General features: G+C 43.7%; 1 protein-coding gene across 2 annotated transcripts in view; it reads left to right on the top strand.

Annotated features, from left to right (window-relative positions):
• PRRT4 (proline rich transmembrane protein 4) overlaps positions 1 to 18,934 on the top strand; it is a 66,574-nt gene extending 47,640 nt beyond the window's left edge. For both annotated transcript variants that reach the window (XM_040343216.1, XM_040343217.1), the window contains exon 3: positions 16,767 to 18,934. In XM_040343216.1, coding sequence (XP_040199150.1) covers positions 16,767 to 18,685 — 1,919 coding nt within the window. In that variant the 3' untranslated portion in view covers positions 18,686 to 18,934. The remainder of the gene's footprint in view (positions 1 to 16,766) is intronic.
• The last annotated feature ends 2,748 nt before the right edge of the window (positions 18,935 to 21,682 follow it).

Consider the following 21,682-nt stretch of genomic DNA (forward strand, 5'->3'; position numbering starts at 1 on the left):
TGTGCTAAGGGTGCGCAGGGGGCATGGTTTTGGGAGGATATCATGGACACCTTCCCAGAACGAGAGCCACGCTGTAGCTGTCTTTCAGTTGTAATGCAGTAATGGTTAAAGGGTTTGTAAAGGATTTTTTTTGTTTATCTTAATAGCTTCCTTTACCTTAATGCAGTGCTATTTTCATGTCCTCATTGTTCGTTTTTGCTCTCAAGTTGCTGTAATTCTTCTCTGATCTCCACACTTCCTGGTTGTCTGTTTCCTGATAACCACAGTACTGGGAGATTTCTCTCTGTGGTCACTAATCAAGTAGGTTTGATTACTGTGTGTCTAAAGCCCCTCAGCACCAATCGGGTTCGTATTCCAAAACATCACTGCCCTGTATTGGCTCCGTGGCTCTGTACAGCAAAGGCAGGAAACATGCAAAAACGAAACTAGAAACTACAGGTACATTTATATGATTGATTGATTTTTATCTATTTTTAATCGTTTTTAAAAGCAATCAGTTAAAGGGTCACTAAAGGAATTTTTTATTTTTTTGCTGAAATGACTGTTTACAGGGTATAGAGACATAAAAGTTAACTGATTCCTTTTAAAAATGATTACAAATAGATAAAAAATCAATCATATAATGTGTCTGCAGTTTAGTTTCACTTTTAAACTGGTTTCATGTTCCTGTGAGTTAGAGAGACACACAGAACAAAAACAAACAAATCCAGGGCAGTGTTTTGTTTTTAAAGTGAATCTGATTTGCTGTTAAAGCGGAGGTTCACCGGTAAATTGCTATTTTTACCCTTAGATGGATGCTCATTTTGTCTAGGGGAATCGGCTAGTTGTTTTAGCCCTGGTTCACACTGGGTACGATTTGGAACGATTTGAGATGCGATTTGACATGTCAAATCGCATCTCAAATCGGCGGCAATTGTCGGCAATGGCACTGTCCTAATCAGTGCGACGCCGCATCTGCGATTTCAAAAAGTAGTTCCTGTACTACTTTTTGCGATTTCGGGCCGCGATTTACATTAAATTGCGGCAAAATCGCGGCCGCGAAATCGCGGTAAAATCGCGCATTTTACCGCGATTTTGAATTCGCAGCAGTGTGAACCTAGGCTAAATCGAAGCTGTACTTAACTTTTTAGCGAGCGATCTTCTCCGCCGCTTCCGGGTATGGGCTGCGGGACTGGGCGTTCCTTCTTGATTGACAGTCTTCCGACAGGCTTCCGACGGTCGCATCCATCGCGTCACGATTTTCCGAAAGTAGCCGAACGTCGGTGCGCAGGCGCAGTATAGAGCCGCACCGACGTTTGGCTTCATTCGGCTACTTGTGACGCGATGGATGCAACCGTCGGAAGCCTTTCGGAAGACTGTCAATCAAGAAGGAACGCCCAGTCCCGAAGACCATACACGGAAGTGGCGGAGAAGATCGCCCTCTACAACGGTAAGTAATGCTCGGATTTTAAAACAACTAGCCCATTCCCCTAGACTAAATGAGCATCCATCTAAGGCCCCGTACACACGATAGAATCCATCCGCAGATAAATCCCAGCAAATGGGTTTCTGCGGATAGATCCTATGGTGTGTACACGCCAGCGGATCTGTTTCCGCGGAGAAATCTCCTCTGGGATGGATTTCAGCAGATCGAATATTTGCTGTGCTGCACAACAAATCCATCTGCTGGAATCCATTCCAACGGATGGATCCGCTCGTCTGTACAGACTTACCGGATCCATTCATCCAAAGGGATTCCCCGCACGCGTCGTAATGATTTGACGCATGCGTGGAATTCCTTATATGACAGCGTCGCGCCCGTCGCCGCGTCATAATCGCGGCGACGGCGCGACACGTCATCGGCAGAGGATTTCCGCGCGGATTTCAATGCGATGGTGTGTACACTCCATCCCATCGAAATCAGCGGAAATCTTTGAGAGGATTTATCCGTGGAAACGGTCCGCTGGACCGTATCTGCGGATAAATCCTCTCGTGTGTATGGGGCCTTAGGGTAAAAAAACATTTATGGGCGAACTCCCGCTTTAAGTTTTAGACACACAGTAATGACAGCTTAGACCATCGTGAAAAGCTCCCAGTATGATGGTTATAAGGAGCCAGACAACCAGGAAGTGTGGAGATCAGAGCAGTTTTACAGCAACATCAAAGCAAAAACAAGCAATGAGGACATGAAACCAGTACTGCAGTAAGGTAAAGGAAGCTATTTAGCTAAAAAAAAAAAATTCCTTTAGTGATCCTTTAACTATTATGTCTCTATACCCTGTAAACAGTCATTTCAGCAAAAAACATTTTTTATTTACAACTCCTTTAACATATATATGTAAGCCCAATCACTAAATTCTCCTATAAGCTTTGACATGTTAATGTGATTTCCAAAGTAATATTAAATATTTTTAAAGTTGCAGCTTTTTTCAAAGCTAAATTCCAGGAATTCAGCCACATTGTATAATGGGGAGGCACACTGAGTTAAATCCAAGGAGCTGCATGACATCTCCTGTGCTCATCTCTATTATTTACATTTACAGGTTTGTTGCTCTGCCAGAGAGACACTCGGCAGATATGAGAGGACAGAAGCACATAGAGCAGCTATGCCCGCCCCTCCTCTCTGCTGCCTATTCACAGAAGCCTTGGTATTTTTTTTGAATGTGTCCACACAATACCAAGGCTTCTGTGAATGGGCGGGAGGAGGGAAGGGTGGACACAAAAGCAGCAGCTACTCGCCTGTTGATGATGCAGAGCTCAGAAGGATCCGTGTCTGGCTTCCGGGAGTACTATAAAGCTGTCCGATATTAATAATAGAGCTAAGCCCAGGAGGTGTCATGCACCTTTTTTATTTATTTTTATGGTTGAACAAGATGGACTTGTGTCTTTTTTTTTTTTTTTTAAACCTCACCTAACTCGTAGTGTGCATTCATTTTTTTTTTTACAAAGGTCAAAGGAAGAGCTGCGCTGTTGTAGGTAAAAGCGTGACACTAGTGACAATGAAGTGCTAGATAAATAACAATTACATTTATGAAACACCAAGTGAATTTTTTTTTTAATTATATCTGTAATATCTGGGGTTAATTCATAAATTGGGTAGAAACCTGAAAATTATCAAGTGAATAAATAGTAGTCCGTGTGAACAAACCAAAAAAATCCTTAGGAATACCATTAACAATAGCGTCAAAGGTAAAAAATGAGAATATATTAAAAAATACTAATGCAGAGTGTCCATATAAACTTAAATATCCCCAGTGTTTAACTAATCCAATAGTTAATCTAATAGGAAAAAGTGCTGACAGGATAGTGCCTCCACCAAACAATAACACTGCCGCTTACCAGATGAATGTGATCTCTAATTATAGGAGATCAATATGCGCATATGGTTGATATCCCAGCCTGGGGTCTCTATTGGTAGCATAAATCCCTCAGTGTAGTTCAGTATTGCATAGAATATGTCTCAAACAACGTAGCAATTCAGGATGCACCACATAAAAAAAAAAAAGGCAGTTGAGTCTCTCGTGCAACATCGCTGGATCTAGATGACCTCAGGTAAGTATTAGGGGGGGGGGGCTGCTGCACACATATAATGCATTAAGATAAAAAAAATCTTCTGCCTTTACAACCACTTTAACTGATTAAGCTGAAGATAGAAGCTGATTGGCTGCCATGCACAGCTGATTCAGATTCTGTCTGATCCAGCTCTGATAAATCCCCCATATCATCTAGTTATTGTTTCCATCTACTTTATCTCCTATTTGATAATATTTAATGATGTTTTAGGACAGCTTCACACCATGTATGCAAGTTTAAATGTGCCTTACCATGTGTATTGCGCATGCACTTTGGCTCTCAACATGCGTCGGCACAGAAAACACCACACCTGACCCCTTCAATGCACCACAAAGCATAATGCAAGTGCTAAGGTGTGATGAATTGCCTGAAAAGTAAATCTGGTAATTTTCTGTCCCATTGGGCTCATAGAAAATAAATTGCATTAATGTGCATGCTTAGGTGTTAATTGGCCCTAAATGTGGAATCCGTGTTCCACAATTTTTCTACTTTGTCTTACGCTAGAATTGAAAGTTTTATCCCGTTCTTATTAAACAGTGTGAATGAAGGAGTCTTCACTGCCCACTATTGTTGCTGGTTCCCAAATTTCACTCCAAGCCATTGCAATGCAGCATTCTGATTGTGTGGGACAAGAGAGCTCAGTCTTGACCATCATATCTGCTTGACCCACAAAACCAGGCTTGCCTGGCATGGTGGGAAAGGAGTCCAGCGCTGAAGTCAGGAAAGTCCTTCTTCCTTCCACGGGTCTGGATGGATGAAAGCCTGTCTTGGTCATTCGAGGAAGATTGTTTCCCAGTTAAGTTAAGGGGACTTTTGGGACACTAATAAAAGGGGTGAACTCTGATGTAAGGGGGGAACAAGGGGGTTGGGGGCAACATTTCAGATGGATGCCCTGTTCACCACACACTGCGCCAATGTTCCGTATGCCTCTGCAGGATTGGATGATGTTGGCTGGAGAGGAAGTTGCCTCCTGCAAACTTCAGCCATTCTGTGAAGAGGAGGTATCTAGCTAATGAGGTGTTTCGCAAGCCGTGCTGCGCACAACATCACTTTCTCCCAGCTCCCCAGTCAGTCTGTCAAGGAGGTGAGAAAACATCCTTGCAGCCTTTATTTTTATTTTTTTGGGGGGGTACAATTAGCTGGTCTTGCCTAGGACGCAACACCGGCCCTCAAGGCCACCTTTAGGGGGTACAGGCATTACAAATATAAGGGGCACGAATGTCCCCAGGGCCCCCCCGGTAATCAGCTCGCGGCTGGAGAGAAGAGATGACACTTTCACGTTTTCGCCACCCCCCGGTTCCCTGCTCGCAGCTGGAGAGAGGAGATATGACACTTCCACTTTTTCAGCAGCACCCCCCCCCCCCCCCACCTAAAGCTGTGTAAAGGGCCCCAAAACATTTTCTGATGGCTGCCCTGCCGGCCCTGCATACATGCAGAGTTCAGAGGTGTGCTGTGTACAGAGTGCAATATTCAGGAGTGAGCTGCATACAGAGTGCAGTGTTCAGGGGTGTGTTTGACACATGTGCTCTAGTCTTTGCAGTAGATACTCTGGTGACTCCATGGGATCAGTTCATTAACCCCATTAACTGGAATGGGTTGCGTTTGACAGCGGTACTGCCTGTGGCTGCTGCACGCCCTAGTTCTGGGGCACCCCTTGGCCACACATTTGAACAAGCTCTTAAAAAGCCATCTGGTGATTCACCCCACCATTGTTCACTATAAACAAAAAGCTTCTTTTAAGAAGCTGTAGTTATTTAATGTAATAGCGCACATTTTACTCTCCTTTTATCTTTCTATGTAAGAAATGACATTTTCTATTCTTGCTGAGGGCCCTTTGCCTTGAATGTTCGGTGAGTGCTTTATATGTCACTAACAATGGAGTACTTTGTGATATTTTTTATTTGCATGCATGAACATCCAGATTTCAGGACAAGCTTTCGGGGTGTACCCCCTTCCTTTAATAAGATAATCTTGAAATTCAGCTGATTTATGTGAAGCTGCTTGATAGGAAGGAGCCTCGTCTCCTTGGTGAACTTTGTGTCTGGCTTATCACAGCACTCTGTAAGAGATGAGATGAACTGTTACTGTCATGTATTATGGGATGCTGTCAGCTGTCTGGGTGGCCTGGAAATAAAACAGGCTGTCTGTTTAAATCAAGATTGTTTTATTCTTCATGCATCCAGCTTACTGCGCAATAAGAGCAGAACGCTAGGCCACATTAGATTTATGTATACATTATTCCACAACCTTACAGACACAAAGAAAATCGCATACAATGGCTCAATCAATGTCATCATTGGCTTTAAGATTAGTTCAACCACTCCTTACACCATAAATACTAGTACTATAACACGTAATAATGTATATGTAATTTACTAAATATTTAGATTTTAAGTCACAGATCTCTCTTCTTCCACAGTACCCATGCGTTCAGACATCACATTGCACTAGGTACACCTAAACAATGACTTATTTTGCAGCTCTGCCCCTTTTCTTTATTTTTGTCAAGTTGGTAGTATGTGCGACTGGAAGCAGCATGCAGTTATCATTTCAGTAATACCTTTAATTACGAGCATAATTCGTTCCAGAAGCATGCTTGTAATCCAAAGCACTCAAATATCAAAGCGAGTTCCCCATAAGAAATAATGGAAACTCAGATATTTTGTTCCATAACCGCTGTTGGTGTATGCAGTACTGTATGTCCCAAGAGGTGCGGGGGCGTTGGTGTATGCAGTACTGTATGTGGCCAGAGGTGCGGGGGCACTGGTGTATGCAGTACTGTATGTGGCCAGAGGTGCGGGGGCACTGGTGTATGCAGTACTGTATGTGGCCAGAGGTGCGGGGGCGTTGGTGTATGCAGTACTGTATGTGGCCAGAGGTGCGGGGGCACTGGTGTATGCAGTACTGTATGTGGCCAGAGGTGCGGGGGCGTTGGTGTATGCAGTACTGTATGTGGCCAGAGGTGCGGGGGCGTTGGTGTATGCAGTACTGTATGTGGCCAGAGGTGCGGGGGCGTTGGTGTATGCAGTACTGTATGTGGCCAGAGGTGCGGGGGCGTTGGTGTATGCAGTACTGTATGTGGCAAGAGGTGTGGGGGCACTGGTGTATGCAGTACTGTATGTGACCAGAGGTGCGGGGGCACTGGTGTATGCAGTACTGTATGTGACCAGAGGTGCGGGGGCACTGGTGTATGCAGTACTGTATGTGACCAGAGGTGCGGGGCGCTGGTGTATGCAGTACTGTATGTGGCCAGAGGTGCGGGGCACTGGTGTATGCAGTACTGTATGTGGCCAGAGGTGCGGGGCACTGGTGTATGCAGTACTGTATGTGACCAGAGGTGCGGGGGCACTGGTGTATGCAGTACTGTATGTGACCAGAGGTGCGGGGCGCTGGTGTATGCAGTACTGTATGTGGCCAGAGGTGCGGGGCACTGGTGTATGCAGTACTGTATGTGGCCAGAGGTGCGGGGCGCTGGTGTATGCAGTACTGTATGTGGCCAGAGGTGCGGGGCGCTGGTGTATGCAGTACTGTATGTGGCCAGAGGTGCGGGGCACTGGTGTATGCAGTACTGTATGTGGCCAGAGGTGCGGGGGCGCTGGTGTATGCAGTACTGTATGTGGCCAGAGGTGCAGGGCACTGGTGTATGCAGTACTGTATGTGGCCAGAGGTGCGGGGGCACTGGTGTATGTAGTACTGTATGTGGCCAGAGATGCGGGGGGGGCTGGTGTATGCAGTACTGTATGTGGCAAGAGGTGCTGGGCGCTGGTGTATGCAGTACTGTATGTGGCCGGGGGTGCTGGTGTATGTAGTACTTACTGTATGTTGCAAGAGGTGCGGGGGCGCTGGTGTATGCAGTACTGTATGTGAAGAGAAAAGAACGGAGGGCGCACCGACCTAGTGTGATACTGCTAAAATGAATTTTATTCAAATGTTAAAATCAATCATTATACTCACAATGTGGAGTTTTAAACCAGGCCTTAAAAGACAGTACAGCAGAAATCCAGCAACATCAGCAGAACACGATAATCACTTGAATCTACAATCGATGTTGGAGCTGACGCGTTTCGGGGGCGTACCCCTTTCTTCAGAGCTTGGTGGTCTGCAGTAGCAGTATCACACTAGGTCGGTGCGCCCTCCGCTCTTTTCTCTTTTCTTAGTTTCATGAATTCCCACGATTCTGAGGAGGGCTGCAAGACTCTGGAAGATATCTTTTAATTGAACTACATCACCCCATAGCACCTTCCGAAAATACCGCAGCACAGGAGATTTGTTTTTGTCAGTACTGTATGTGGCCAGAGGTGCAGGGGTGCTGGCGGCTCTCAATGCTTCCTGGAGAACTCGGAGACAGTCAGGAACCGTTGACACTTCCAGGTGCTCCGACGCACGTTGCGCCTGCCCCACCCAGCTGGGAGTGTCTCAGAGCGTCTGAGTTCTCTACGAAGCACTGGGAGCCACCCGCGCCCCCGGACCTCTGGCCACATGCAGTACTGCATGCACTAGTGGCTGTACTACATGGATTGTACTGTTCGTATATCAAGTCAGCACTCGCATATCAAGTCAAAATTTAAAATAAAATGTTGCTCATCTTTAAAAACGCTTGTTTACAGCGTTACTCATATACTACATAAGTTATTACTGTAATATGTAGGCCTACATTTAAGTTGTAATGAACTTTCTAAGTCCTTTTAACATCCCCTGCACCTCCTTGTCCCAGCAGTTACCTTGGCGAATTAAGCCAATATTCAGAGTCAAAAGAGGTAACAAAATCAGGAAAGATTTTAAGGTGGGGTGCTAGTCATTGGCCTATTGTGGTAGTTTGTACATTCATTGTTCTACCTATAGGACTACAAGATGAAAAGAAAATCCGCAGGAAATGTAAAAAGCTACAAGAGAGGGTGTATAGCTGATCAAAGCAGAACTAAACTGGATCTGATCACCATAAACTAAAAATTAAATGAATTCATTTTTAATATTTAAAGCAAACTCGCCCAGCCATGTCTGTCATGCTTTATGTGATTGAGAAAAACGCTTCCCCTAACATTCAAATCCATGGCCATCCTGAGGAAACGCGGGTGATTCATGTAGCATTTACTTCCTGGAATCCAGTTTTCTACTTCTGCCCTCAGGACCCACTAGCAGGCCAGGTTTGCAAGATCACTTAAATATATCACAGGTGATCTCATTTGCTGCTCAGTGATTGCAGCATTCTAGTCTGCACCTCCCCAAGGGAATACTTAAAATCTGGCCTGTTAGTGGGCCCTGAGGACAGGGGTTGAGAACCACTGTGATAAAATCTCTACCAGGTGAAAAAAAAAGACCTTAAATACTCTTAGGATGTATGCATAATTTTGGCCTAGGCCAGAAACCAGGAAGCAAATGAAAAAATGTACCCCCCCCCCCCCCAAAAAAAAAAAAAAAACAGTTTAAAACAAGTAAGTATAATATATCTTTCTATCTATTTACTAGTGCTAGCAGCATAAGGATTCAAATGGGTAATGTTGATTGGGTACGTTTAGTTCCACTTCAATGTTTGCGTGTAGAATCTACTTCAATAAGACTGATATATCTATTCAATAGGAGAAAGGACTTCATAATGTGATTGTAAAGTCTAATTTTTTTTTTTATAATAAACATGTTCTACCTACCTCCTCTGTGTGGCGGATTTGCACAAGGCAGCCCAGATCCTCCTCTTCTTGGGTCCCTGTTCGCTGCTCCTGGCCCTCTCCTCCTGTTGAGTGCTCCCACAGCAAGCAGCTTGCTATGGGGCACCCGAGCCAAGCTGCAACTCCGTGTGTCTATTCAGACACACAGCTGCGGTTCGGCTCTGCTCCCTCTCTCTCCTGATTGGCTGGCTTTGACAGCAGCGGGAGCCAATGGCACCACTGCTGTGTCTCAGCCAATCAGGAGGGGGAGCCCCGGATGGGATTCGTGGACATCGCTGGATAGAGATGGACCCCAGGTAAGTATTAGGGGGGCTGCTGCACACAGAAGGTTTTTTTATCTTAATGCAAATAATACATTAAGATAAAAAACCTTCTGCCTTTACAACCCCTTTAAGCCTAGTACACACAGCTAGGTTTTTTCCTGGGTTGAACAAAATGGCTGCTCTACTAACAATCCAATATTAGTACAGTAATCTCCCCTGCTGTTCTATTGTGTTCTGACAAGGGGTCGGTCCCCCCTGCAAAAAAAACGGCTTTCGGCCATTGGCTAAGAGCGCTGATCAGGACCAGTCAGCAGACTTTTTCCAGTTAGAAGCCTTTGACAGATTGGATCGGCTACCATACACACGGGCTGAATGTCAGCTGGTTTCTACTGAACCGGCCCATGCTGGCCGACGTTCAGCCCAAATGTACTAGGCTTTAGTAAATGGCGAATAATCCTGAAATAAATGAGGAATTTCACAATCAGAGACTTGCCTGCTTATGTGATAGAATTATGGTAGACCGCACTCCCCAGTGGCGCATAATTATGGAGCATTTTATATTTGAGGTGTTGACTGCTGCTTGGGGTTTACTTCTAAATAAGTGATCCTCATGTACTTCACATTTAGGCCCCTTTCACACTGGGGTGTTTTTTCGAGCGTTATTACAGCGTTATTTGAGCGAAGCCTTATCTGCAATCCCAATGTGCAGGTAAAGCACCACTAAAACCCTAACGTTATAGGGCGTTTTTGCAGTGCCTTGGTGTGAAAGGGTAAGGCATTTTTACAGCGCTTTTCAATTCATTTCAATGGGGAGGGGCGTTTTTGGAGCGTTTTTTTCAGCGCTTAAATACTGCTCCAAAGATGCTGCTTGCAGGACTCAGTGTGAAAGGATCCATTGATATGCATGGAGAGCGCTTTAAGAGCGATATTTTTAACGCTAAAACGCTGTAAAAACGCTTCAGTGTGAAAAGGGTCTAAAGGAGTTGTGTGGTCAAAGTATACGCTTTCATTTTATAACCTCAGCATTATAATATCGATACCATCAATAGTTATATTTTACAACTTAATAAAAGCTTACTTGAAGAATCGCCTCTCACGAGTGCTGCCTGTCTGCTAGCCATCTTTTTCCACATCTTCCTGGATTTCCTGCATGCTCTGCAGCTTCTCCTCTGCTGTTTACTATGAATTTCTAAGGACTACATATCCCATGGTACCTTGCTGCCTGCAAGCATTTTTTCCTGTAATGACTCTTCCTCCCAGCACCTCTGTAGTTCAGAAGACAGGCTCTGTGAAATGTGAGACACAGCAGTGCCTACTAGCAGGACATGGTGAATATGTTTTATAGAATTCAAGACGGTATATGTGTGGGGAGCGCCACAAAGTAACAAACTTGAAGATCATTGACCTTAATAGGAGTATACTAAAATAACTGAAGTACAATGTGGAATTGAATATATGGGTTTATAGTTTGATCATGGATACACTTGGGCTCTTTCTTTTCTTCTTTTTTTTTTTTTTTTTTTTTTTTACCTAGGACAAACATGGATGAATGTTCAGCTGAGACTTTTTTTTGTTGTGTTTTTGATGGTCCACACAGAAGTGCGATGTTTGTTTGAGAATACTTTCATCAGCCTGGTGCTAATGAAGTGGACTCTGAGCTGTGCTTTAACTGATTAGCCCCATGCACATGGGACGCTGGTGCAAACTCTACTAAAGCCTAGGTTCACACTGCTGCGAATTCGAAATCGCGGTAAAATGCGCGATTTTACCACGATTTCGCGGCTGTGATTTTGCCGCGATTTCGGCCGCAATTTAATGTAAATCGCGGCCCGAAATCGCAAAAAGTAGTACAGGAACTACTTTGTGAAATCGCAGATGCGGCGTCGCACTGATTAGGACAGTGCCATTGCCGACAATTGCCGCCGATTTGAGATGCAATTTGACATGTCAAATCGCATCTCAAATCGTTCCAAATCGTACCCAGTGTGAACCAGGGCAAACACAGGTTTTTAAAGGCTAAAACCAGCGTTGAAAATCTGGTGTCCCAGGTGTATCCTGGTGATTTTTCAATAAGACGCTTTTGGGCTAAAAATAGCGCCTGAAAAACGGCACCCCTGCAGTCTCTGTGAAAACCTGAGGCGATGCGCTTGGAGGACGTTAAAAAAAACTCCTGCAAGCAGCATCTAAGGAGCAGTGTATACACTGCTGCTCCACCGCTCTTGCCCATTGAATTTAATGCGCAGTGACAGTGTAGCGGCGCTTTGCGGGTGGTTTTAACCAGAGCTTTTTTTCTCAGAAAATAGGTGCAGGAACTCAACCACGACCCTGTTCAGATTTCAAAAACAGTAGAAGGGTCTTAAAGGGGCATTTAATACCAGGATTGCATTACATACAGAGTGCAGAGTTCAGGGGGGTTGCACACAGAGTGCAGAGCTGTCACTTGTAAACACAGAAATCAGACTTCTGTGTTTACAAGTGATTGTGGTGAGCAGGCACCAAAGGGTCTGAGCCAAAGGTGGTGGAACTAAGTTCCCCCAAGTTCCCCCTGAAAGAAAGCCCTGGTTTTAACCCTTTTTCGCCTGACGCCTCGGTGTAAAGGCACACTAAATGCACGCTGTATTGGAACCTTATGGATGTGCAGCCCTTTTTCTTTTTTTTTTCCCAAGTATCCCACAGAGTCGGGCCAGGGCTAGCACTCCTACTTGGTTCCAAATTGGGTCATTGCATACACCTGGAGCAGGGAATTCCCTTTTCCCTGACTATACTTCTTTCCTGTCTCACTCCCACAACAAAATAGTATCGGGCTGAGCGCACTCAGCCGTTCATAGAAAGCGTTGTATTCTATCAATAAATGCAAAGCTTCCTCCGATTTTCTGATTCGGAGAGGTGGGCTGAGACTGTCACAATCCTGATAAAATTTGAAGACTCATTGATAGAATTGATGAATACAAAGCTTTCTATGAATAGATGAGCGCCACACAGACTAACCCTATTTTGTCCCCCACACACACACACACACCAAATATTAACCAAATGTTAATATGTTCATAAAACTATAAAATGTTGTGTATGATTATTATGTGTTCTTATACACAGCTAGAAAAGTGGATCTTTATGAACCTTTTCACCTGTCTTCTACGGTTTCTTCTTGCAGACATGGTTACTGATGTTGAAATTTATGTGAAGGAGTCGGAGAGAAATGGCTCATCGCTCTTTCTTTTCCTTCTTTTCCTTCTCCCTCCATTCGGCTTTTTGCTTTTTCTTTAGCTAGCTTATGGTACTCTGTGAATCCGTTGTCGTGCATAAAATATTTATTTATAAAAACACAGACTCTGTGCATATAGTAAAAAATAAACAAAAAAAGGGACAATTACTCAAAAAAGTAGCAATTGATGGTCGGATTTTGGAGGCAAGACGGAAGTATATAAAAAAATAAAAACGTATTACAAAAATAGAAATTTAACAAGGAACAATAGAGATAATCAAACCATATAGATGGAATAGTATATATGTATAATATCCTCCTGTACATCGTTAATGTACAGAGGATATTATCCATATATACTATTCTATCTATATGGTTTTATTATATGTATTGTTCCTTGTTAAATTTCTATTTTTGTAATAAATTTGTATTTTTTTATATACTTCCGTCTTGCCTCCAAAATCCAACCATCAATTGCTACTTTTTTGAGTAATTGTCCCTTTTTTTGTTTATATTACTAACGGATGTGGCCAATGTGAGTGCTTTCCCCATCCCTGTTTCCCTTTTTTGTTTTTTTGATTCATAGTAAAAAATAAATCTAATACATTGTTTCGATAGATTACAGAATTAAAAACAAAAACAAAAATTACCCTAGCTTATATTTAAAGGGATTCTAAAGAAAAGTAATAGTTATACTTGCCTGCTCTTTTGCACAAAGCAGTCCTCCTATTTTTGGGTCCTCCGCCGGCAGTCCTGGCTCCTACCCCCTCCCGAGTACCCCCAAATAACAAGCCTCTCGCTGGGTGCACTCGAGCAGGCTTTCTCCTGAGCCGCGCTCTGTGTGTCCATTCACACATGGAGTGTGGCTCGGTCCTGCTCACTTTCTGTGATGGACAACAGGATCCAATGGCTCTAGCTGCCTTTGGAGCCAATGAGGAGAGAGAAACCCAGCAGAGGCTCTGCTCTCATGTACATCGCTAGATTGAGATGGGGCTCAGGTAAGTATAAGAGGGGACTGGGGGGGGGGGTTAGTTTTTTAACCGTAATGTATAGAATGAATTAAGGGGAGAGAAAAAAAGTGTGCCTTTACAACCATTTTAACAGGCATCATATGAACATTTTCTACTAGGAAAAGGCAGTCTGGTAATTGGAACATACCAGGCACATTCATAACATTTACTGATTTTATCTGAGCCAGGAAATTGGACATTGTCTTGTTTGATAATAAGATTTTCCTACTCTCACTCGAAGAGAATTAAATTAGTACTTTCCTGTCTTTCGCTGAAGCATTGTACATGTTGGAATACCTGGTGATAAAAGTAGTACAGGGTGTTTTCATGTCTTTGGGGGTTTTGGTTTGAAGAGGTGGGGGAGGCGAGATCTGTCATGCGTGGTCATAAGCTTCACTGTAGGATTGAATGACAGATCTCCATCTGCCGATACCTGGGCTGCCTATGTATTTACACCTTTTCTTCAACGTGAAATACATTTTAACTGCGGATGTCAGCTTTTCAATCAGATTTTTGTCTGTTTGGAACTGGAACATTTTGCTTTGCCTGACAATTTAAAATTGGAATTACTAGATGATAAGAGCATTTAGTAATAAGAGCAGTCTTCATGTGGGAAATGTAGACAATTCAGCAGTATCTTAGAACGTAAACAGCAGTTTTAATATAAAACGTGGCAGAATGGGGGAGGATTGTCAGTAAAGACCCTCTGGGATTTTTTTAATGTTTGGTACAAACTACTCGAAAACCAGGAGGCTTTCCCTTAAGTCTTCATTAGTCAGAGTGTTTGCTCAGGAAAAATGTGGATTTATCTCTAGAGCCAAGTATCCCACTCTTTTAACCTTATGAGAACCATGGCAGCAATAAGACGTGATCGCTAATGAAGATTTCTGTAATTCTAGTAGGAAGAAAAAGGAAAAAATATTAGTAAGCCATGTGTATTTGGAAATACAACTGTTTGACATTTATTGGGTTTTGCTTCAGACTTTGGTGATCCCATCAAAGCTTTATACTCTACACCACAAGTCAACTGATCTTTTAGTTCAAAGACGATTGATGTTAACTTGCAGTAAAACTAAGAGTACAGAACAAATCCCAGGTACCAAGGCGCCTGCACAGAAAGCCTTCACCTTTTACAGAACTTGATACATTTGCAAGGATATTGAAACAATGTATTAGATTTATTTTTTACTATATGTACAGAGTCTGTGTTTTATAAATAAATATTTTATGCACGACAAAGGATTCACAGAGTACCATAAGCTAGCTAGAAACGGCAATAAGCCGTATGGAGGGAGAAGGAAAAGAAACAGCGATGAGCCATTTCTCTCTGACTCCTTCACTTGTATTTCAACATCAGTTACCAAGTCTGCAAGAAGGAACTGTAGAAGACAGGTGAAAAGGTTCACAAAGATCCACTTTCTAGCTGTGTATAAGAACACATAATAATCATACGCAACATTTTATAGTTTTATGAACATCTAAAAACCTTTATGGCCCTTTCACACGTACGGAAAAACGGTCCGTTTATTACAAGTCCGTTTACGGACTTGTAATGTATCCCTATGGGATTGCAGACGTTAGCGGATGATGCATCCGCTAACGTCCGCAACCATCCGTGTCCGCAAAGATCCGCTTTTGCAGACGGAAGAAAACCCTATTTTTCTTCCGTCCGGCGGAACGGATCGGATGAATACGGACACACGGTCTGTATTCATCCAATTCCCCATAGGGGAGAGCGGAGGAGAGACAGGGCGGTCTCCGCACTGCGTGCGGGGACCGCCCTGTCCGCCGACAGCTCAGCGGGGATTAACGGAGGAATCCCCGCTGAGCCAAACGGGCTAACGGAGCGGATCAATACGGATCCGCTCCGTGTGAAAGAGCCCTTACTGAGAGAAATATGGAGGCTGCCACTGCTGACCCCCTTCTAAAAGGGCTGTTTGCATGGCTGTTGCTGATCATGAACTTAAAATGGTTGTAAAGCCACTTTTTTTCTTGTTAGAATCCTGTGTTATGTGCCTCAGGGTATGTGCTTTATAAAAAATATGCAGCTTCATGACTTATTTCAGAGTGCCGCACAGGGTGCTCACGTGACCGCCTGCCGCTCTACTTCCCACGATATGAGAACTACAGCGGGAGGGGCTGAGAATCCCCCGGCATGCTCGCGACCCAGGGCTGGGCTCTTAAAGGCGACGTACAGGTACGTGCCTGTGCCCAGCCGTGCCCTTCTGCCGACGTATATCGGCGTGAAGGGGTCTTTAAGTGGTTAATCAAACACGGGATTCTGGGAAGAAAACGGCAGGGGGGAAGGGGCGGAGCAGATCGGCACTGAGACTAGCTGATGGGCAGGGAGGGAGGGGGAAAAAGGAAAGGCGGCAAGTTGACGGAGGCACGTAAACTGACCACAGTATCATGGATCAGCAGCCATGATAAACGTGGTCAGTTTAAAGAGGGGAGGGCAGCACCAGGCAGGATCAACCAGGTATTTTAGATGGAAAGGGACACATTACACAGCACAAGCACTGCGCTGTTTGTTATTCATGCTTTAAAGTAACTGGATCAAAAAAAATAAGTTTTATGGTTACAACTGCAGCCTGGTACACACTATCAGTTTTTTTTTTTTACATTCAACCCAGCAGGCTTAACAAAAAAAAACTGGGGAGTTTGAGAGGAGCTCGCTGTACTAACTGGCCAATGGTAGTACAGTGATATCCCCGCTGAGCTAATGTGTTCTGACAGAGAGATGCCCCCACCAGAACATACCATTCAGCGCTCACAGCCCCCCGCCGCCGATCTCCAGTGTACTTATTTCCATGGGTGTAGTTGTCTGGGGATTCAAAAATATTGCTCTTCCACTCCTTTTTTGTAGGGTTTCCAGAGCAGATCAGAGCAATTCCAATTGGTCAAAGAGGTCACATGCCAGCAGTGATGAATCAAAAATATATACTTGAACAGATTTTTTTTTAATTACAGTTTAGTGTCATTTTAATCATGTCTAGGAGATGATGAAAATGTACATGTAAAAATCTCTCATTTGGAATTTCTGACATAACTTGTTTTGTTTTTGTTTTTTCAGATTTGAGCTTGATTTCACTTGGCCCAACATCGCCAGCAGACACTTCTTCCTGGGACTGTTACCCTTCTGGTTCTGAAAAATGTGATTTTGGCATGACCCAGAGACCAAGCCCTAGTGAACCGGACCCTACTCTCCATGGATACTTGCTTCTTTCTTCACCTCCATTTTTTATTTCCTTGCATGCTGATTGGAATACATCTGTGACTGACTGGGGCATTGCTTGGGAAGCCTTGGTATATGGGTCTGTTGGACTCTACGGGACAGTGGCACTGCTTGCTCTGCTCTCCATCATTTGTCTTGTGTTTAGATGTCCATCTGGTGGCTTTTATTTTGCAGTGTTACACCTATTGTTGCTCTCCTTGGGCAGCAGCCGTGCATTTTCTCTCTTTTATGATGCTTATGGCCACCAACATCGTCTTCCAGCGTTCACTGCCTTGCTTTTACATGAACTGGCCTTTCCCTGCATGACATCAAGTTTCAGTATAGTTTTCTTGTTGCTGTGTTCAAGGTGTCGCCTCCAACACTCCTCACCAGTCTTTCCACGACTCTGTATTTTTGCCTCGGCAGCTTTTCTCCATTTTATCACTGCTGGAGGAGCAGTTGTAGTTGTTGATGTGTTTCAGCAATACCACTTTCTTTTTTTGGTTTCTCGAGGAGTCTATGTAGTCTTAACAGTAGTACTGTCCTTATCTTTCTTTATTTTTTGTTGCGTTGCGAGAACCCAGAACACCCAAATCTATGACCTCAAGAGTTCTGCACCTCCTGCAGAGTATTCTAGTGGATGTCCTTTCGCAAATTTGAAAGACTGGAGCCGAGCAACTTATATTGTCCTCTTATCTGCCTGTTTTGGTATTTTGAATGCTGGTCTTCAGCTGTACGCAATGCTTTATGCCATGGGTTATGGTGGAGGTATTGTTTTCGGCCCTTGGCCTTGGTGGGCATTTCAGTTAAGCTCAAGTCTCTGTGAAGTGGGCATCTGTTTACCCCTTGCGCTTATAGGTGGATACCCAATTTTTTGTGCCAATGAAATGGGGAGGACAAATTGTTGGACACAGCTATTTCATCTTTCCCCTGGCCATGTGGCAATGAAGGCACCTATGTTACAAAACTCTAAATGGGCATCTTCCCAACATGAAAAATTGCTAATATGTGACACCATTGTTAGGAGCGAGTCTGAATTCTTTCCACTCTACACACTGGTTGAGAAACGCCTAAGTAACGGAGAAGACCTGAGCTTATTATACCACAGCAACAAAAGCCTTGAGGTTCAAGATTTAAGCATTCATGGTTCCAAAACCCCTTCATTTATCAGTATACAAGTAGACAGTGACTCTACTGTCGATTTTCGGCCTCCATCTCCAATAGATCTACGACGCAGCATTGATGAAGCACTCTTCAGCGAGTCTCTGATACCCAAAAGTCTCTTCCATGGTACTGCACTGGCTAGTAGCTTGTCTCTCACTGTCAGAAGTGCCACACAAATGGAAGACTGTGTATTTAAAGAGAAGGCCTCTGACAGGGGTCTCTATCGAACTTCGTCCTGTGTGGAAATAGAGACAGGTCTGCCTATTATTCAGGCCATTCCCACTGCCACCAGACCTGATACTCCAACTTCATCTTCACCAGGCGTATGGAGGGGAGAGCAGAGCACTGCTAGTTCTCTTTGTAAAATGTCAATGGATGGATCATCTTTAGGGCTCTGTTCCAGTCCAGAAGCTGCTGTGGCCTCCACTTCTTGCTATAAAGAAAAGCAAGAAACAGGCTGGCAGTCAAAAGCCGAATATCATACACTGTCTCCCCCTTCACAGGAGTCACTGGAAGCTTCTTCTCATCGTGGAAGTTCTTTGAGAGATGACTTAATAGACGTTTTTGGACCAATAGATGCTTTGAGCGTTTGCAGTGAAACTATTGATTTGTAAATCAAATTTTAAAGTTTATTATTATTATTAGAGATGAGAGCTACAAAAATGAGACTTTAAAGCGCCCCATGGGTACTTGCTGGGACTCTCACATATGAAGCACATATATTGAGCAGATGTGGTTATCATTGAATTAAAATACAGAGTATTATTGATGCTAGTTATTAAACATGAAAATGTACTTAGATTGAACCCTGCATATTTTATATATATATTCTATCATTAAAGTCTACCATCTTTCCTTTAAAATAGTAGTAATCCTAAAGTAACTTCTTTGTCTGAAACTGGATAAAAGCAAAGAAATATTGTTGCAAGTTGGTGAATGTGACTTGTATCTGGCTGGCATGCATGTCATATGGTTACTAAAGGGAACCTTTGGGGATTGGCATGCAGGTAGAAAACAAAACTGCCAGTTGAAGATTTTTCTTTTTCTGCAGCCGTCCTCCATCCCTACGCTAATAAATATAGCAACAGCTTGCCGTTTTATGGCCAAGTGTACACAGGTGTTATGCAGAGCATCTGTTTATTTAGCTTCCAGTTCTCTTTGGCCTAGGGAAATTGGGAATTGGAGTGAAGCAGTTACAGCCTGGTGTCAGTTTCAGGATAAAGTCACAAGCACAAGCTCTTTTTAGGATGTGTCTTCCACTGAAAACATGTGCCTGTGTACCTTTAAAGTGTATCGAAACCCAAATATAAAAAATAATATACTGTATATTGCAGCTTACCTGTCTTTTAGATGTGGTGGCTGCATTCGTTTTTCCTTTTTTTTTTTTGCTAAGAACATTTTCAGCAAATGGAGATTTTTTTTTTTTTTAACCTTGCCTGCTCTGTGCATTGGTTTTGCACAGAGCGACCCCAAACCTCCTCTTTTGGGGTCCCTTGCTGGCAATCTTGGCTCTTCGTCTGCTCCGAGTGCCCCCATAGCAAGCCCCTTGCTATAGGAGCACTCGCAGGGATGGACTGGCCATTGGGACTACATGGAGTTTCCCGGTGGGCCGATGGCCCAGTGGGCCTGCTTCAGTGACAGCAGACCGCCGCCCTCCTCCGATCCTCTGTCTCTCCCTTCCCGCAGCGCTCTCACCACCTCTCCCTCCCTGCAGCGCTCACCTGGGGAGAATAGAGAAGCAGGGGGAGGAGCAGGGGGGACGACAGAAGCATGGGGAAGGGGACAGACAGCTGACTCAACAGCTATGGCCTGGGAGTTTCTCACTTCTGCCTAATATTTTCCCATAATGGGGGGCACCGAACTGATTATTTTCCCCGGGTGAAATAATGTCTAGCTTTGCCACTGGCTAGTGAAGGGGGAGATGGGGCTTGGGTGGCCGGGGGGGGGGGGGGGGGGGGTGCGGGAGTTGTCCGGCCGCTATGGGAGAGATCTGTCAAAGTGGGCCAGTCTGGATGAAGTCCAGGGCCAAATTTTTGTCCCAGTAAAGCCCTGAGCACTCATACAGGCTCAATCCCAGACTGGGCTCTGTGCATCCATAGACACATGCAGCACAGCTAGACTCCACCCCTCCACTTCCCCTCGCTTCTTGCTCACAGGATTTGAGGAGATCTGGTTTGAGTAAGTGTTTTTTAAATGGGGAAGTAGCTTTTGAACGTGTGTTTTTTTGTTTCTTTTTTTTTTTTTTGTGAGTGTGCCCGCGGGTCCCGCGGACTCGATTGCCGCGGGCATACCCGCGATCGTCTCACAGAGACATAGAATGGGGAGATGTTGGTGTAAACATGAACAGGAACACGATTAGTGATGTGTCACAGCAAGCCACGCCCCCCTACAGTTAGAATCACGCCTTAGGGAACACTTAACCCTTACAGCGTCACCTAGTGGTTAAACCCCTTCACTGCCAGAGTCATTATAACAGTAACCAGTGCATTTTTATAGCACTGATCGCTGTGAAAATGACAATGGTCTCAAAAGTGTCCGATGTGTCCGCCATAATGTCGCAGTCACGATAAAAATCACAGATCACCGCCATTACTAGTAAAAAATAATAAAAATGCTATAAAACTATCCTCTATTTCGTATATGCTATAAGTTTTGCGCAAACCGATCAATAAATGCCTATTGCGATTTTTTTTTTTTTTTTTTTTTTTTTACCAAAAATATGTAGAAGAATACGTATCGGCCTAAACTGAGGAAAAACTTTTTATATATATATATATATATTTTTGGGGGATATTTATTAAAACCACAGAGGTGATCAAATACCACCAAAAGAAAGCTCTATTTGTGGGGGAAAAAAGGACGTAAATTTTGTTTGGGAGCCACATCGCACGACCGCGCAATTGTCAGTTAAAGCGACGCAGTGCCGAATCACAAAAAGTGGCCTGGTCCTTTAGCTACAAAATGGTCCGGGGCTTAAGTGGTTAATGCAGATAATGCATTAAGGTAAAAAAAAAAAAATTGTCTTTTAGAACTACTTTAACTTTGTTCTGTACACTAAAAAATACCATCAATCCACAATATAATGGAAATATGTTTGGGTGGTTAGAGTCCAGCCTGTGTGACAACTATGACTTTGCCATTAGATACAATGGGCAAATAGTATAGACATGAAGGAACAGGAAGCGTGTTATTCATAGATTACTAGGTGGAAAAAAGACAGAAAAAATGTAACTAATGCAGCTACTACATCTAAGGACCTATGGGGTTGATTTACTAAAGGCAAATAGACTGTACACTTTTAGTGCGGTTGCACTCTGCAAGTACAGTTGCTCCAGTGGTTTGTAAAAGAGGGAGAGCTCTGCTGATTTCCATCATCCAATCTTATTCAAGCACAAATGTTTTTTTGTTTGTTTTTTTCCTTCGCATGTGAATGGGTATTGTTTGTAAAGTGGAGTTTTGGCTTATTTATTTACGAAGCTCTACTCTAGAGCAACTGCACTTGCAAAGGTGCACTGTCTTTTTGCCTTTAGTAAATTAACCCTTCTAAGCTTCAAAATATAAAATTGTGTTAGGGTTTAGATAAGCTTTACATTTTTTATTTTGGAGTTTAG

Source organism: Rana temporaria, chromosome 3 (genome assembly GCF_905171775.1).
Source record: "Rana temporaria chromosome 3, aRanTem1.1, whole genome shotgun sequence".
Lineage (NCBI taxonomy): Eukaryota > Metazoa > Chordata > Amphibia > Anura > Ranidae > Rana > Rana temporaria.